Raw genomic sequence first — 19,476 nt, 5'->3', positions numbered from 1 at the left:
ATGCAGCCTCACGATGGTACTGATGGCAGTATGAATGATCGAAACACGAACCTTTCAAAAGAAAGTTTCAGAGAACAAGATATGTATTTTCCAATTGTAAATGTGGCAAGGATAATGAAAAATACCATATCTCAAACAGAAAAGATTGCAAAAGATGACTGTGAACTCATCAGCTTTATAACATCTGAAGCCAGTGAAAGATGCTATCAAGGGAAACGGAAGACAATCAGTGAAGATATCCTCTTTGCCTTGTGTACCTTAGGCTTTGACAGTTATGTAGAACCTTTAAAATTATACCTTCAGAAATGCAGAGGCTATGAAAGGAAAGGAATTGGTAGAACAACCACAGCTATAGATGAAGAGCTAACAGAGGAGGCATTTACTAACCAGTTACCAGCTGGCTTAATAACTGCAGATGGTCAATAAAATGCTACATTTACACATCATAGCAGCAGATTTCAGGTGTTCAACGAATTCAGTTTTCAGGATCAGAAGAAAGGATGGAGTGGGGAGTATAGAGAAGCAAGAGAACCTGTAAGATTCTGAAGCAGAGAGGTTACAAGGAAATGACTGGTGAAAGGATGTCTCCTTGTACATTAAATAGCTGTAATGCAGGTTCTGATGCTTGATTGAGGTGTTAATTCTGATTTGAGAATCCTTTTCATGAGTGATTTTAAAGACAAATTTGGATTTTAAAGTTATTAAAATATTTTTTATAAGGATTTGTTGCTCTGTATGACCTCTCTATGCACTGTACATTGCAATTAATTACTGTCAGAGATTTGTAGACAGTTTATTTTCATATCTTCATGTTACTTTTGTAATTCAAGGATGCAGCTGGTTTAATTCCTGTTTGTCCTTTTTAATAAATTATAAGGGTAAAGTTAAAAAAATGTTACAGGAAATTGCCACTGGAGGTTGGAAGTGGAACAAAGGCATCTTAAGTTGATGTTTTGTATTTTAGGCCTTTTTAAACCATGAGTTAAAAAACAAAACAATCAGTTGTATACTTTAAAAGAGTGAATTTGAGAGAATCAAGATGGCAGAGGAGTGAGTGAAAGTCACACTGACCTCCTCCCAGGACCGGCCTGGAATTACAACTAAATTGGGGAGAAATCACCTGGAACAAACAACTGAACAATAGTGAGAGAGGACCCTAGTAACCTCGGAGACAGAAGAATAGGCTTTAGTGCACTCTAACTGGTAAGGAGTGCCACAGGTGGCAGCGCCAGAAGGATATTGAAACGGCCAGTTGGATCCCCCTGAGAAGAGTGGGGTCTAAACCAAAAGTGGGGATCTCTAGCCCACAGCACCAGAGCCCAAAAAGTACACAGATAACAGCCAGCTGCGAAAAGCGGCAGGGTTGCTCTCTGCCAGAGACAGGCGGCTGGAGACACAAAGAATCGTTTAAAGGGCCAACGCATAAATTTCTATTTGCAGCCACTTACCCTGGTCTCCGGCAAAGGCGGGGGCAGAGTGAGCTAGAGACCCTGAGGAGAGACTGGGGAAGGAGGCTTTGGGGAGAGAACTGAGAGAGTAGCCAGCTGGATCTCAGTGCTGACTCATCCCCCATGCAGCAGCGGCCATCTTGCTCAGGCAGAGACCACTCCCTCGGACTGGCACCAGCATCAAAGGACCCAATAGCCCCAGCCCCAGGTGGGATTCCACCCCACCCTGTGCTGTCTAAACTGCCTGCTGAGTGCAGAGTGGCAGCCACAGACGGTAGATCCCTGGCTAAAGGGGCGCAAAGAGGTCTGGAGACACTTGAGGAGAGACTGGGGAAGGAGGCTTTAGGGAGAGAACAGAGAGAGTAGCCGGCGGGATCCCAGTGCAGACTCCTCCCCCATACAGCAGCAGTGTGAGAGGACCCAATAACCCCGCCCCCAGGAAGGACCCCACCCTGCCCTGAGCTGTCTAAGGCGGCCTGCTGAGTGCAGAGTGAATAGATTGAGACAGCCACAAACAGTAGATTACTGGAAGTCTCAAATAGACTGCCTAAGGTCAGACAGGGTCAACATCTGACATCATCAGAGGCAGATCCAGAAAGTAAAAACAGCGATCTCCAACCATAGTGGTTCATAACACAAAGTCAGGAAATCAAGACAGATCAACTTAAGATTCAGAAGCAAAATAGAAGAGTCTCACAAATAATGGGAAGACAAAGAAATATGCTGCACTTGAAGGGAAAGGAGGAATCGCCACAAAGAGAACTAAATGAAATAGAAGCAAGTAAACTATCAGATATTGAGTTCCAAACAATGGTTCTAAGGAAGCTCAATGAGCTCAGTGAGCTCAGAGATAATTATGAAAAATTACAGGGAAACTACGAGGAACTTACTGCAAACTATATCACCATGAAAAAGGACATAGAAACTATCAATAAGAGACAAGAGGAAATGAAAAATACAATTTCTGAATTGAAGAACACAGAAGGAATCAAAAGCAAGCTAGATGAAGCTGAGGACTGAATCAGCAAGCTGGAGGACAAGGTAGAAAAAAGCTCCCAGAAAGAGCAAGAAAATGAAAAAAGACTCAAAAAGAATGAAGAGGCATTGAGGGAAATGAAGGACAACCTGAAACGTAATAATATCCATTTAATAGTGATACCAGGAGAAGAGGATGAGGAAAGGATAGAGAACCTGTTTGAAAAAATCATGATGGGAAACTTCACTAATTGGAGGAGAGAAAAGTCACACAAGTCCAGGAAGCACAGAGTCCCATTCAAGAGGAACCCAATGAGGCCCACTCCAAGACACATCATCATTAAAATGGCAGATAGCAAAGACAGAGATTCCTAAAGGAAGCAAGGGAGAAAGAAGTAGTAACATATAAGCGAGCCTCAATATGGCTAGCAGCTTACTTCTCAACAGAAACACTGCAAGCCAGAAGGAAATGGCAAGAAATATTCCAAGTCATGAAAAGAAAAGGTCTGCAACCAAGGCTGCTCTACTCAGCAAGGCTCTCAATTAAAATGGAAGGTGAAATAAGGAGTTTCCCAGACAAAAGAAGGCTAAAATACACCTCTATCAAACCAGCACTGCAAAATTTGCTAAAGGGACTGCTTTAAGATGAAGAAAAAGTTTCTATGAATACCCAGTTCCTTTCAGAGTTGCCAACACTTGATATTACCAATATTTTTAATACTCATTAATCTGTGACGATGTTATTTCAATTGTTTACTATTTGTTGAAACTAAACCTGTTTTAGTATATTTCTTGCCTATTTCTATTATTTTTTTAAAAAAGCTTTAAATGACTTTTTGGTATTCTTTATCCATTTATTGATTAAATGTTCGTAGAACTTTTTCCCTAAAAAAACCAAAACATAAAAACCAAAAAAACCTATTAACCATGTTTTAGGTGTGTTGCAAATACTTTTCTATTCTATTCCTTGTCCTTTAACTTTTTTTTATATGTATATTACTATATAGTTAAATGTTTAATATAGTCATATTGTCAATCTTTACTTTATACCTTCTGGGTCTGAATATTTTACTTCAGGTCATGAAAAATATTCTATTTTCTTCTCAAATTCCTTAGATTCTACATATTGATTTTTAACTCACCTGAATATTTCTTGTAAAATGTGTGAAATAAGGCTCTATATTTGTTTTATTTCAAGTAATAGTGGTCCATGCACCTTATTTGTTGAATAAGCCTTACTTTACCCATTGATTTGAAATATCAACTTAATCATATATTATATTGTTAGACAGATGTATACATTTGTCTCTAAAATGCTCATTATATTTCATTGATCTACTTGATTATTTCTGTGCTGGTGTCATATTGGTTTAATTGCTGAGACTTTATAATGGTTTAAATTTTTTAAGTATTTTTTAATTGACATTTAAAAAAACAAATAAAATCAATCTGCATTTAAGAAAGAAAGAAAAAGAGATGGCACTCCTACATTTTGCAACAACATGGATGGAACCGGAGAATATTAGGCTGAGTGAAATAAGCCAGTCGATGAAAGACAAATATTATATCATCTCACCTATAAGTGGACTCTATTCAACAAAATAAACTAATGAACAAAATAAACCACAGGCACGGAAACATGGAGCAGCCTGAAAGTGACCAGAGAGGATGGGGAAGGAGTACAATGGTGGAAAGAAGAAGAGACTAGACAGAGAACATGTTTGAATGACCCATTGGACATGGACCGCAGAGTGGAATTGACTGTGGGAGCAGGAGGCAGGATGCGATAGGTGGAGGAAGGCAAAGGGGGGAAAATTGAGACAATTGTAATAGAATAAACATGATTTATAAATTAAAAAAATAAAATAAAAGTGAATTTGATGACAAATTATATCTCAGAAAAATTATTAGAATGCAGTGAACACACTGTCAATTTACAATCTAATGTCAAGTTTTATTCACCCTTCTTCTAACAATATGCTGTCATTCAACATATAACTTGTAAATTATCTATGCACACAGTAGGTACTCCATAAATATTTTTATTTAATAATTAGCTACTTTTTAGAATGACTAAAAATCCTGATGTAAAATCCCTATTGGGAAGTGCATAATCCCATTTTAGACAAAATATATAAGTTTACAATAAACATTTTTACAGGAATTTGCCCCAAAGAGGGAACACTTAAATTTTGGAAATTAAAAAGCAAAAAAGTAAAAAGATGAAACACAATACTCATAGATTCAGACAATGATTCCTGGATCAGTGGAACTTGGAGACCAAGGGCTCCCGTTACCCCATGGCCTTAAGGCCATCTGACATTCGGTTAAGAAGGTAATTATATATCTAATAACCTCTTACAGGGAACTGTTGCAAGAATATGTAAGCAATAGCCAATGAAAAAATTTTAACTGCATCCTTTGCATGAATATAGGAAAAAAATTTAATATATATTTTATTGTCCAATTTAAAAAATCAACACTTTTCATTTTAAGCAGCAAGAATGATGTACAGAAAAGCATGAAGTCACTTTTATAGAAGCTATGTTAAATTCTAAGGAAAACACTTCAGGAGAAAAGCCCAAGAACCTTAGTCCAAATATAAAACAAATCCTTGCATTAAATGGTCCTCCAATGTTTACAAAAATAAAATAATCTGTGACCACACATGATAAACAAATACCTTCTAAATTTATTTTGGGTTAGCTTTATAACTATGAACATTCACTCCAACTTGAAAAAAAAAGTAGCACTATTATAAGGAAAAATTTAAAACCACCAAATACCTAACCTTAGAGAAGTACATAAACAATACTTTATAGCTATAAATAAAAAGTCTACTAACTATATTTTTCAAAAATTATTTAATTCTATAAAAATTAAATATATGGACTATATCAATACATGGACATGTATATATAAAATACTATTAAAGTGGAAAAAAAGCAAAATTAAAAATCTAGTGATTACAACCATGTAAAAGTAAATACATTACAGTAACAAAACTGAATGTAAATTTAAAGAGACATAAATAGATTCAAATATTCACTAAGGTTGTTTCTTTGTTACTTGGGGTTATAATAAAATAATAAAAAAAAAATGGACTTGTTTTAGATGAAACTGTACTCCTAAATGATATACATGAAGTCCTAAAACAGAGATTTTAAAAACCATGACTTCGATATTTTATGGACAAGATCAGCCCACATTTACTGGTCTTCATTTACAGAACTTTCTGGCAATGTGTACAATAACTGCCCTTCTTACACATAGAAAAAATGTTAGCACTGTTCAGATTAGAAAACCAAGCAGCATGCTTACAAAATCAACTTACTAATTTGTTTTGCTTCTTCAACTAGTTTTTAAAAAACTAATTCTATATACATATTTTACATAACAGATTTATGCTATAAATATTTTAAAGAATGGCTTTTACATAATTCTTTTCTTGGTACATATCTTACTGATTTAATGCAAGTTATATAAACAGCCTTTCAGATTTACCATTATTATTGAAAATTATTCTCTACATAATTTAGAAAATGGTTAATTTCTTGGATAAAACATAGCATATTTAGAAGTCCGAAAGCCAAGTAAATCCCTTATTTCATTTCGGAATTTTGACAGATCTTGGCGCAGTTCATTGAGATTTTCCACAGTTGCCTGATCCGTGCTTTGCATCTTCTGTCTCATGGAAGTCAAGTAACGATGCACCAAGCAACACATCACTTTTTGGTAGTTTTCATCTCTCTTTTGTTTCAAATTTCTCCATTCCTTCAAAGCAAGCAATAATATGGTATTATCAATGGGCATAAACAATATTTAAATGAGGTAGATTTAAAAAAGTATTCACAGATACAAACACATATTTTCTAATGCTTTATTAGATTATACTTTTGCCACTCTGTTATAACATTTAACGCTTTTTTCAAACACAGCCTACATATTTGTCTCATTCATTCACCTTTATCCTTATTTTGATTAAAAAAAAAAGTCATAGGAATCCTCAGTCTATGGGAAGAATTAACAAACCATGACCCACAGGTCAAATCTGACCCACTACATGGTTTTTATGGCCTGTGGGCTAAGAATGATATTTAAAGATGAACATTTGTTATTAGTTTGATGATAGTGAACAGCAATTTTGAACACTAATTAAACAAAATGTTATCTGCCCTATCCACTCCCAAAATGGAATTCATTCTTTTCATTAGTTTCATCAATGAAAATTTAGTAGAAATTTATGTTCTTCCTTGTTATACTACTACTCACATAAAGTTTTAAATTTGTTTCAGCCTGTGACATATCAATTACTTACTATCTGGCCCTCAGGAAAAGTTTGCCAACTTCTGGTTTATAGCAACATGTATTGAATTATTCATGTATTAAATAACCTTCAAGAAGAACTGAAAAAACATGAGCTGACTATAGTAGTCAACCTTTATGCTCACAGAATTGGGATTCTGACTATTTCCCATGTTTTAAAACAGACAAAATTTCATGAAAAAATTGCAGCGCTCTCTCTCATTCTAAATAAACATTTATTCACTCCTTATTTTACATTATACCTATGCCATGTATTACGGATATGGGAGTAAAAAAAGTCAGACAGTCTCAGGCCTGAAAAAGCCTACTTATTTATGTCTTAGGAAACATCGAAATTAGCAATTGTTAAAACTTCTATGTTGCATTTCTAATTTCTTACCTTTAAACTGTTTTGCCGTTTAACCTTGCCTTTTGATGTATGAGAGCAAATCCACTTACTGAGGCTACTAATCATATAACAGATAGTCTTTGGTGAAGGAATGATATTAAAAGGTGGGGGTAATGTACACTTGTCATCAAAGTAGCTAAGCCACAACTTTGCTCGAGCAAACTTCCATTCTTTGTCTTCATGATTCTATAAAAGGCAAATGAAAAGCAGTATAGAAAATTAACACGTGAGCGCACGTGCGTGCACACACACACACAACAGGGGGACCACCCCCAAAAAGAACTGTCTTCTGGAGGCCGGGCCCCTTGTAGTACAGGCTTTCCCTACTAGGTGAGTGTTCTAGGAACCCATCTGTCTCAGTCAGTGTACCAGCTGGCGTTGTTGTGAGAGCCTGCATTCGGCCTCAGGGAATTTTTTTTGGAAGACTCTTTCAACCATTTTCCCGTTTCATGATGGGTGATTTATGAGCACACCTGCCCACACTGCACTGAGTGTTCAGCAGTTTTTGACCAAAACCGGAATGACACCCACGCCTCACCCTCCCTATTCACCCAATCTCACCCTGAGCGGCATTTTTTTTTTGTCTCCCTAGATGAAAAAAAGTCCTCAAAGGGAAATGTTTTGCCAATGTGGAAGAGGTGAAACAAAAAAATGGCAGAAGTACTAAAAGGCATCAAAACCGATGAGTTCAAAATCTGTTTTGAGGAGTGGAGAAAATGTCTCGATAGGTGTACTGCATCAAATGGAGAGTACTCTGAAGGTGACTGAGGTTTAAACATATAAGAATAAATACACAATTTTTTATAAATAAATTGCATGTTTTGGGGGGTCCCCCTCATACATGAGGGTGGGAGAGAAAAAGAGATCATTTTAAACTGTCCAAATGTCTCCACATCTTGTAGGGAAAAATTTGGCTCAAGATTTGCTATAAATATATATTACTTGCATTAAAAAAATCTAATTTTAAAACGATACTGATTCTTAATTATAATAACTGGTTGACTTATCTACTGCATACATTCGGTATGATCTGAGGAGGATGTAAAGTTTTGAGAAGAATGAATACTTACTGCTATTAACTGAAAGCTTTTATGAAGCATTGCCACCAGTAGCTTGGTGAGCACAATCACAACCACCACGTTGTATATCCCAACAATAACAGCTCCAACAAAGGACTGCAATTCTTCCCCGTAGTTAAATCTTGTGACAAAGATTGCCACATGTGCTAAGGAGAAAATATACCAGAACAAAGCAAAGCAAGTGCCAATGAACCTGTAAAGACGATTACATTTTTGTTTAAAAGAAAATTAAACGAATTAGCAAAAATGAAGAATTCATTTACATCAACATTACAAAGAGAAAACACTGCTAATCCAAGGATGATACTTTATAAATGAGGTGAACACAACAGCACAGATATGCTTTACTTTACACCAAGAAGTAGACCCAAAAGGAAATTATTCCTGTTTAATTTCTTACTTTCTGTCCATTCTTCATAGAGCAGCATTTATGATCCCATTAATGCCTGATTAGATTTTGTCACTACTCTGAATAAAATCTCAAATGGCTACCTCAACAGCCCAAAGTCCTTACAAAGCCCAACAAGCTCCTACAGGATCCCCATTACCTTTCTGACCTCCTCTCCTGCAACTCCCCCTTGGATTCACTGCATCACACCCGCACCAGCCTCCCGGGTTTTCCCTGAACATGCAGCCGGCACTCCCGTCTCTGGGCATGTGCCTTTGTCATTCCCTCAATCTGCAAACGCTCTTTCTCCAGATACCTCCTCCACTGCTTGACCCTTCACCAGCTTTACATCTTTACTTGGAGGTCCTCTCTAGTGGGGTCTTCCCTCACCTCCTGTCTAAAGCTGCGCCCTCTCACACACACACCTCCCCCTCCCACCCCGGGCCCAAGCTTTGTCTCTTCAGCCCCTTTCACTGCGTAATACACCACATATTCTATTTCTCTTATTTTATTTCTTTTTATTCTCTGTGTCTTCTCATTAGAATGAATATAAGCTCCATGAGGTGGCTTTGTCCCCTGATACTTCATTCCCTCAGCACTTAGAACAGTGTTTGGTAAACAGAAGGTGCTAGATGAATATATATTATTCATTTAATCTTATTCCTTAAATAAGATGACATGAAAGTGACTGAAGAATAGTTGGTACATAGCAGGAATACAAGAGATATGCAATTCAACACCCTTTTTTCATTTTTTCATTTAAGAATAAGGGGCAATATTTTGTTTGCCTCACAATTGGTTGTTCAATTCCTTATGGTATATATAACCATATTATATAATAAAATTGTTCATGAAGCTCTAATAACTTTCCACTCTAATAACTTCCTAACAAGTGTTAAAAGTGTGAGAGACTGTTCTGGTTGTAACAATGGCTGAGCAGCAGATACGTTGAACATCTTGCAATACACACAACCGACAAAAACTGTCCTGCCCCAAATGCCAGCAGTGCGCAGGATGTCCCGAGTTCCCCTGTCCAGACAGACTGCAGTAGGGGAGACAATGAAATAACTTGGGCCTACTAATTATTTAACATTCTATAGGTAAAGATAACTATAGAATGATTCACAAAAATAAGTATTTCTTATTAAAATGGAATTTCTTAAAGAAAATTTGGAGTTCTATTTCTGTAGGTACTAATTCATACATAGCATATAGAACAGCGATTTTCAACTGGTGTGCCACAAGAATTTTTCAAACATGCAATACCTAACTATTTAGTCAGGGGCACTGACCCCTTCTCCCTTATACTGTCAAATAAAACAATGACAGCAGCCAACACAACAGCTCTCTGGTGTGAATGAATCAAAGTTATACCTACTATTTATTGTCAGAGTGCAAAAAATATAATCCATTTTTGGGTGTTTCACAGAATTTTAGTAATTAGTTTATGTGTGTCATGAGATGAAAAGGGTTGAAAATCACTGCAATAGAAATGTATTTACTAAAAATTTTAAAACACACTCACGAATGGAAGGTATCATTGCTTTGCTGTTCACAGAAGATGCCCACACAGTCCTTCTGTTCTTTTGGAGTATAGCCTTTATCATACAGTTGTGTCAATCCAATTGTGAAAGAAAACAAAACTAGAAGGAACATCCCAAGAAACTTTCCAAATTCTTGAAGCATCTGTCCCATTGAAATCTGTGGAATATATTTCACAGGTGTTTATTATTAGGAAAACAAAATGTTAAACATTAAATGGCAAGGAAATAAAAGATGACAAAACAAATGAGCCATAAAGTACTGCTTTTGTTCCATCTGTTGGAGATAGTTTAGCACTTAGAAAACATCAAAACTCAAACTGCCTAACAAGAAGCCATTCTATTCATACCAAGTCTGCAGAGGACGTCGTTGCTATGATAGTAAAGGTTGAGGAATGGAGATTTAAGAAAGAACCTAATTTGCAAGGGATGAAATCTAAAGGGAAATAAATGCTTATATTTATAGCTTCTTAAAATTTATGAATATATAAGCAATATGAAAAGGCACTTCATTTAATATTTGCAACCAATCCTAAACCAACTCCCCAAGGACAGCATGTCCCCCTCTAGGACTGCCCTAATCTCTTCTGTTGAAGTAACTGATTTGCTTTCATTTGGGGTCCATTATAAGAAAATATCATGTGTGCAATCCAAATGAGAGGCCCTACTATTAGTAAGAATATCTTTTGTAATGTGGACATGTGTAGTGCATCTGGAAGCTTTACCCAGCCCTATTTCATTCTTCAAATCTGGGGAATTGGTACTTTTCACAAATTCTTGACGTTTAAATTGACATGCAAATTTGGAGAATAATTGATATTACTCTTTGACACAGCAATTCTTTCCCTACAAATATAGCCAATATATAGGAAATACAGAAATATGCATGTGTCCACAAGGATTTTCATTGCAGCAGTGTTAGAGGCAGCAAAATAATGAAAACATCCCGTTGTTTGGTAAATAGAATGACACAGCTGTGTGTGCTGGCATAGAAAGGTGTCCGTGAAGTATTATGTCAAAAGGGGTATAAAATAGTATTATAACTGCTGCCACTTCTATTTTTTTAAAGGGTATGTCAAATATATATTTCCATAGAGATGAAGTTTAATATGCACAGGAAACCTCTAAAAGTTTATACATGAAACTGTTAATAATGCTTATCTGTAGGTAGGGCAAGGAGTTGGAAGGCAGACTTTCTCACTTTGCATTTTCTTTACTTTATGAATTTATTACTTTTAAAGCACACACATTAGTGTTTAAAAATAATCCTTCCTCAAATTTAACCAGGTCAAATTGATATAATTAAATCCAGCTTCAAATAAAATTCCTACTTACCTCAAGCCTGCCAAAATAACATGTGCCACTCACCAATGATACAAAATGGTAACAGCAGGCAGGTGGCCAAGCCCTTCTAGCCCACTAAAGTGAGCCAGCTAATTAAGTATAAGAAGCATGTTAAATTTTTTAAGCACACCACAAGCTAGTAACCCGGGCTCTGCAATAATGACAGGGCCAAGATGCCTGGCTTGCACATGTAACCAAACCATGTGGTACTTTTCAAAATCTTACGCTTACCTCACTTGGCCCCCGTGCAAAATTCTGACAAAAGAAACAGGGAGCTTTAGAATCAGAAAGCTCAAAATGTGTGAGTCACCTTGGAAAAGAAATCATTTATTCAAACCGTGAGTGCTTAGAATAAAGCCATACCATATTAGTAGAGAACTTGACAGTAAGAATATAGTAATTGCTTTAAGTAACTTTAGAAAAGATTGCCTTTGAAGAAAATATAGATGCTGTAAACTTATATATAGGCTTTCCAAGAGCGACCATGTATGATGTTATAACTTTAATTTTAAAAGTTTAGTCCCAAAATGCAGTAGAAGCTTAATTTAATATTACTAAGTTTTAAAGAGTAATTCAGTTTTAATATCAAGATAAGCAATATTTAATAAGAAAACCACAAACTTTATGAGTTGTTCTTTAAAAGCACGACATTAGTTCTTGTGAATATGGACAACCCAAAGCAACCCCGGTGGAAATCACGCATTGACTCACACCTGAGGCACTGACCATTGACGGGAAAGGCAAACAGGAAAAACAGTGCAGTTATTTTAGTCTGAGAAAGATTATAAGGCTTATTTATTTGTAAAAATAATAACAATGCTCTCTTAAATGGTTACTTATGTAAAACTTATTAGCAATTTTACTTGAGAAATATGAGAATTAAGAATTAAATGGAAAGATAAAGGTAATTAAAATATCAATACCAAAATTTATACAGAAGTTAACAGTAAAACACAGAGAAAAATATATGCATCTTTTCTAGTAATCAGAAAAATGGAAATTATAGCAAACTACTAAGATAGGTAGCACCAAATGCTATTAATGTGGTGAAAACAGTGCTTTTACACTGCTTCTGTGATTGAAAATGAACACATCCTTTTGGGAAGAAACAGGGATACTAAGGCACTATAAGAATCATTTCTTTTGATATCTTAATGCCACTGAAGACTTATCCTTAGAAAATAATTTAACAGAGGCAAAAAGCCTCATACAGAGAGCACTGTGTAGAGCCAAGAAAACATTGACAAAAGCAGGAACAACAACCTCTAGTCATTCTTCCAAATCTTTCTCCAGAAAAAGCTATCATTACCTATCTAAAAGTTCCCCAAAGAGTCATTCATGCTTAAAACCTCCTTTCCATGTGTGATAATATTCAAATTCCTGGCACAAAGACCTTCAGAGCACAGCCCAGCCCTACCTTTTACAGCCTCACCTTCCCAAATGCAATGTATAGTCCAAGTACAAAGAACAGCCTGTCTTCTAAGCACGCACTGCTTTTGTGACTCCACGTTTCTGTTCATACTACTCTCCCTTTGTTCTTTGCCAGGCAAGCATCTCATCCCTTCAAGGCTCAGATCAAATTTCACTCCTCTAAGCAGCTTTCCTGACTCTCTCCAGGCATCCCCTGAGGCATGCTCCAAAGTACTCTGTACATAATCTCTAAAATACTATTTTTTACTTTATACTAATATTTATGTTTGTCTCTCCTAGCAGTGTTTAAGGGCAGGACTATGTCAGCAAGCTCCAGAGCCTGACATATTAGTTAAAATGTTGAATACAGAACTTTTTATATGCTTTCTAAATCTTACTCGACCATTTTCTAAGAAGTATCACATATTTTTAGTAAGCCTGCAAGGGGGGAAAGGTTAGTATTACTTCTGTTTTTCCAAGTGACAAACTGAAGCTCAGAGGGATTCAATGACCTGCTCAAGGTAACAGAACTAATAGATGGCAGAGGTAGAAGTGAATTCTTGCTTCTAACTCCTTGCAAGTGCTTCTCTAAAACATCACTTTGTGGTTTTATCTTAGTTCTCCCATTAACAATTTGGGACTGGGTACAATTAAGGATTTAGTTCTCACATAACAGCTCCCCCATACAGCAGGGCTTGCTGAATTAATACATGAATAAACATAAAAAACAATGTAATTGTTAACAATTTACCCCAAGTCTTTTTTCTAACATTGTGTGAGTCGAGACTTAGTTTCCTGATATATAAAAGGGATGGCCAAATGCTGCGTGACTCACTCACTTACATGCTGTTAACACTTTGCCAGAGTTAGCCCCATCTATTCAGTCAGTATCTGTGAGGACAGGACTCGAGAATGCAGAGGACTCTGCAGCAGCCTCACCAGTTGGGAACCCCTAGACTACATGGTCTCTAAGTTTTCCTCTAGCTCTAACATTCTACACTTCTTAAAAGAAAAATATCCATTCCCAAAATACAAAACACCTGAAATCACTTTTTTACTCATTACAAAGGACAACAACATGTCAGTTGTGCTATAGAGGCCACTATATTGAACCTAATAATTATCCAGTAAAGCCAAATTTAATAATTCGCTAGGAATAAAGTATGTACTCAGGAGTCAGACACTACATTAACTTTTCCAATTTTTTTGTATTATTTTTCAGGTCTGCTACAGCTATCTCCCGCGACTATAGTGGGAGTGGAGGAATGTCTAACCATTTACAGAAAGCCCTTCATGTGTCAGGTGCTCTGCTATGCATCGTGTACACATTGTCACATTTAGTCTTCATGACACAGGTCCCTTGACTCACAGAGATGAAGTAAAAGTAAGTTATAGAGCAAGATTATGATGAAATCTTTGTGGTTTTCTCTTTCTTTTCTGTCTAATCAACTAAGCAGTGTTAAAGCTTGTTTAATTCATTGGAAACACATGGATAAACAAGGGGACTTTTAAAAATCTATAACCTATTAATGCCTGTTCACAGAAGTATTGGACAATAAAAGTTAATGAGGGAATTGTATTACCCTGCAGCATAGAAATAGAAGCAACTTTGCAGAGTGGTTAAAACCAACAGCTTTGGAGTCAAATCTCCCGGGTGGGAATCCAAGTTCTGCTACTTAACAGCTGTGTGACTTTGTTTAAGTTACTTAATGTGTCTATACCTTTTTTTCTTCCTCTGTAACATGGAAATAAAAGGGCCTGCCTCTTAGAATGGTTGTGAGGGTTAAATGAGGTAATAAACATAAATAAAGGACTTAGAACAGTTTGGGTAGCAATCACACAATGCGGTGTACAGATGATGTGTTGTGACATTGTGCACCCGAGGCCTATATAATTTTGTTAATCGACGTCACCCCAATAAATTCAGTAAAAAGGAAAAAAAAAGATCCACTTTAAAGACACAAATGTTCACTGCTATTATTACTATGACAACCACTATTCAAGATTCTATCTTCATGTCTTTATTTGTTAAAGCATATACCAGTACTGATTTATGCCCAACCACGACTCTTACATCTGGGGAGGTGTATTAGCAGCATCCTTCATAAAAGCAGGGGAGAGAACATCAAAGAGCAGGTTGGTCTCTGAGTCAGACTCAGGTTCAACTCTTGACTCCATGTATAAGTTCTAAGAACTGTTTAACCTCTCTAATTTCTTAGATTTGACATTTTAAAAATGGAAATAAAAATAACAAGTGTTGTGATGAGGATTAAATAAGTGGAAAAGACTTAGTACGGTGCTCAGTGCACACAAAATGTCCAGGAAATGTTAGTTGCTGTTACTATTTTGATTAAGGTAGCTATAGCAACAGCTAGGCGAGTCCTATTTCTCCATCAGCTGTTTTCTCATACCAATCAGCACCAGGTTTTCAATTCAACGAACTTTCCTTAAGTAACTGTTATGGAAAGCAGTGAGTAAAGTGCAAATGAGAAAATGCCCCTATCCTTAAGGAATTTTTAATTTAGTAGAAACATAACTTACAATTTTAGACAAACTAAATTTAAATTGGCTTACAATTAAGACATGCTTTAGGACGTGTTCATTAAAGGTTCAAAGTATGAAGTTCATTGAATGGAGTATTCCTTTCGCATGGAGTAGAAGTGCAGGGATCGATTTCCTAGTGGAGAGGACACTAAGGCTGGCACAGGTTCCCTCTCCTGGAACGCCCTACACCCACCTCCTTCCTGCTCAGCTTTCAGTGCTTAATCCCAATGTCATGTCTTCTGGGAAGTCTTCTCTGATGCCTTGGACTGAAGCTCTGTATTTCAGCATCTACCACGCTAAATGCTGTTGGCTTATCACCTTCAGTGAACTATGAGCTCCTTTAAGAGATATTGCAGTTTATTATCCATTTTAGTATCCTCAGAGTCCAGTACCTACCAGGTATTCAATAAATATTTATTAAACAAATCAGTAAAATTTCAACAAGCAGAGGACATGGCTGGAGCATTTTAAACAGGGTAATTACATAAGCAATGACATGGAAGCAGGAAAGCATTGGACATGTGTGGGATTAGTGACTGGTCTTAACCCAGATGGAGAACTATTTCAGAAAGAGGCAAAGAGATGAGTATAGTAAGAGGTGGCTAGAAAGTAAGTAGGGCAAGATAGTAGAAGGCCACCTTTCAATGTCTACCTACAATCAAAGCCACACATTTAATAAATACAATCATAAAAATGTTAAGTGCTAGGCAAAAGGATTCAATCACTGCTCAATACAGGATTGTTTTATATATTCCACCATAGGATAGTCCTAGGACCTTGATTTGCCTAGGACAATCCCAGTTTATAGTTATTGCCTCAACTTAGCATAATTAATGGCATCCCTTTCATTCCCCAAAGTGTCTCCATTTGGATGATAAAATATTGTCATATCCTAACAAAGGGAGAGTTCTGTACCTTTACTATAGGTTATATAACTAGTTAAAATAAAATCTGTCAACTTCTAAATCTGCAAAGATTTGAACAGAAAAAACAGTAGTAAATGCAGATAAATTTAACAAACAACTGCAGTAATTACATAAAAACAGTCTGAAATAGTAAATTATGTACATAAAGGGAAAAAGTTGCACTTTTGCTAAAATAGTTAACATTGTCAATTTCCTTTTCATATTTATTTTAGTTTTATATTTGTAACTGGAATACTCATAAGTGGATTAATTTAGTTCCTTATGATGAACAAAATATATTTTTAAAAAGGCATTATAAATGTACAAAAAATTTTCTAGACTATTTTGGCACTGTTATGTAAAATAAATCTATAATGTTGATAAGACTACAGTAGAAAACAATCGTCTTCATTTGAAAGCTTCTTTTTAAAAAGCCTGGAAATATGTCTCTACATTTTCCTATTCAATATCTATTTTTTGCCCTCTTCCTAACTAATCAGTTCCTGAGGGACAATAAGCTCAATAAGTACTTTTAAGTACTTATCTCTCCAGATTTTCTTGTAGCTACAAATAGCCACGTGCGCAGATTCTGGACAATGAGTTTACAAGTGGAAGTATTTGGAAAATAATTGTTCTCTTGATGAAAAGAGAAAGACAGCAAGCCCAGGCTCCTCACCTTTTACCCTCTGCTTTTCCCTTTGATGTGATCACTTGGAGCAAGGAGCCTGCAACCATGAGAACCAGTCAGGCTCTAAAGATGGAGATGACCTTCTGTCTGGAATATTTGCTTTGTAACACCACATTCATTCTACTTGTACTTTCAAATCTTTCAGTTCTGAGACTAGCCTATACTTGATAACCACACGCATATAATCAATGGTTGCCTGGGACAAGGGGAGGGGAAATATTGGATTGGCCAAAAAGTCTGTTTAGTTTTTTTTCATAAAAGACACATTTTTCATTTTCACCAATAACTTTATTGATTTGGATATTTTGAGTATGTCAGCTATCTCCTGCTACTGGCTTCTAGTGGGCAGAGGCCACAGGTGCTGCTAACGTTTTCTAATGCATAACACAGCCCCACAGCAAAGAATTACTTGGCCAAAATGTCAATAGTACCAAGAAACTTCACAAATCACTTTTGATATGATCAGTCACAGGACCTTCTTCACACACTGCACAAATCTTTTTTTGCATTTCAGTTGTGTGTTTACCTTTCTTGAAATAATAAAGCATAATATGCCAAAAATGTTACATATCTTCTTCCATCTTCAATATTAAAATGGCTGCATAAAAATTCACCAATTTTGGTAAATTTTTTTTAAATGCACACTAATATAACAGCTGTCACTATACAATCTAACAAAATTGTTTTGAATGAAGTTAAAGACAACTAAGCACTACTAGAGCCATTGTACAGAAAAAAACCAAACTAACTTTTTGGCCAACCTAATACTAAATACAAAAAGGCATCAAGAAGCTTTTTGGAGGAATGTAAATGTTCTATATCTTGATTACAATGGTAATTAAACAAGTTTATGCATTTGCAAAACTCACCAAATTATACAGTTAAGATGGGTACATTTTATTCTATGCAAATTATAACCTTAATAAGATAATTTTTAAAAAATCATTTGCTGAACTAAATCATAATATTTAAACATATATTATGATTAACCTGAAGATATTTTAAAAAATAGGAACACAATAAATATTTGTTGGCCTGACAAACTATCTGCTAGTTCTATGGTTATTAGAACTCCATAATCATCCTGCTGAGAGAGAAAACACACACAACAGCTGAAATGATAAATGCAGTTTTTGTGTAGATATCTATAGTTCCTTCGGGGAAAGATGTTTGCCAGGAAGACAAACAGATAATTTGAAATAGATAAGAAAAAAAAAAGGTTATTCAGCAAGAAATAATATACTTTCTTCTTTTTAGCTCTGTAGAAACTTAGAAATTTCTAGTATATGAATTTAGTGGTACCATCAGTTTTTAGCTTAAAAAAATCAATGTGCATATAAAAATACTGTTGACTCTTGCTTAAAATATTCATAAAAGATATCAGTGGCAAAATTAAATAAAAAAATGGTTTAAATCAGTGTTTTATGTACTATATTTTGGAGGAAAACAAAGACCTTAGCATATTTCATGAAAGATGGATATGGCATTAAATGAATATAAGTAATGATAGTTTGAATAAGGTTAAACAAGTTTCTTTACTTCTTTCTCACAGACTTTACTGTAATAATGTGAACTGTGAATTCCCAAAAGTATATGGAATGCAGTGTGTCCCAAACTTATTTCAATCAGACCTGGTTAAAGGGGTCACACTTCAGGAAACAATGTTGAGGATGATAGCACAAACCAAATCAACTCAGGTTTTCCCTACACATTTTATTTTCGTATCTCTGGAAAGGGTAATTTTTGCCCTTTATTTAAATGTGAGACTACTGTAATTGAACAATAAAAAAATTTACAGAATTATGATAAAAATAAGTTCCACCTTAGTTTCCAAAAAAAAACTCCTTTAAAAATATAAAAGAGAACCTAAAATTGTTAGTAAATCTTGATTTATCAAGAAATAATAAATATTACTCAGATTTTCAGATTTATAACTGAAAGAGTATATGTAGAGCCAATCACCTAGCAGAATTAATCCCACTTTCTAAAAAAAAAATCAACTACTAAAATCTGTGGGGTAAATTCAACCAATTCTGAGTCCTTTCTTACTGTAAAGAAAACTTAAGCATTTAGTCCTGGACACTCATGCATAATAATCACATAACATCTCAAAAGCTCAATTTCTTTATCTATAACATACTATATATAAAACTGGACTACATGAACTCTGTGAAATTTTTTAGCTCTAAATATGCTATTTTCCAACTTATTACATTTAATACTTACTAAAGTGAAAGAATATTTTTTAAAATATAGCTTACATATTTTCAAAATCATGTAGTGTAAGTTCTTTCTCCACAATACCTTCCTTATATTTATCCCTTAAAACTTTAAATGCGAGATTCATTTTGGTAAGAAGCAGATTGTTATGTTCCTCTAATGTCTAAAGTATAACTATGTTTAAAATGCATCTGTGTCTGTGGACTGGGGAGAAAAGGAC

At 35.5% G+C, this 19,476-nt stretch overlaps 2 protein-coding genes across 2 annotated transcripts in view; one reads left to right on the top strand and one right to left on the bottom strand.

Moving 5' to 3' along the window:
- On the top strand, positions 1-426 carry LOC129079989 (nuclear transcription factor Y subunit beta-like). Its single transcript, XM_054585274.1, has one exon. It carries the CDS (start codon positions 1-3, stop codon positions 424-426), a length of 426 nt encoding a protein of 141 aa, XP_054441249.1.
- Positions 427-5,906: 5,480 nt separating this feature from the next.
- Positions 5,907-19,476, bottom strand: part of TRPC1 (transient receptor potential cation channel subfamily C member 1) — a 72,334-nt gene continuing 58,764 nt past the window's right edge. The window contains exons 10-13 of the mRNA XM_054585154.1: positions 10,130-10,305; positions 8,208-8,409; positions 7,129-7,323; positions 5,907-6,197 (exon numbers count right to left, since the gene is read on the bottom strand). Coding sequence (XP_054441129.1) covers positions 5,970-6,197; positions 7,129-7,323; positions 8,208-8,409; positions 10,130-10,305 — 801 coding nt within the window. The 3' untranslated portion in view covers positions 5,907-5,969. The remainder of the gene's footprint in view (positions 6,198-7,128; positions 7,324-8,207; positions 8,410-10,129; positions 10,306-19,476) is intronic.

The sequence above is a fragment of the Pteronotus mesoamericanus genome, unplaced genomic scaffold (assembly GCF_021234165.1).
Source record: "Pteronotus mesoamericanus isolate MK-2021 breed Mesoamerican mustached bat unplaced genomic scaffold, CSHL_Meso_final contig_82, whole genome shotgun sequence".
Lineage (NCBI taxonomy): Eukaryota > Metazoa > Chordata > Mammalia > Chiroptera > Mormoopidae > Pteronotus > Pteronotus mesoamericanus.
The sequence above is the reverse complement of the archived record's forward strand: the minus strand, read 5'-3'. Positions and strand labels throughout refer to the sequence as shown.

What these genes read in the sequence shown, in the direction of transcription:
- LOC129079989 (XM_054585274.1), top strand. Translation starts at nt 1, where the DNA reads ATGCAGCCTCACGATGGTACTGATGGCAGTATGAATGATCGAAACACG.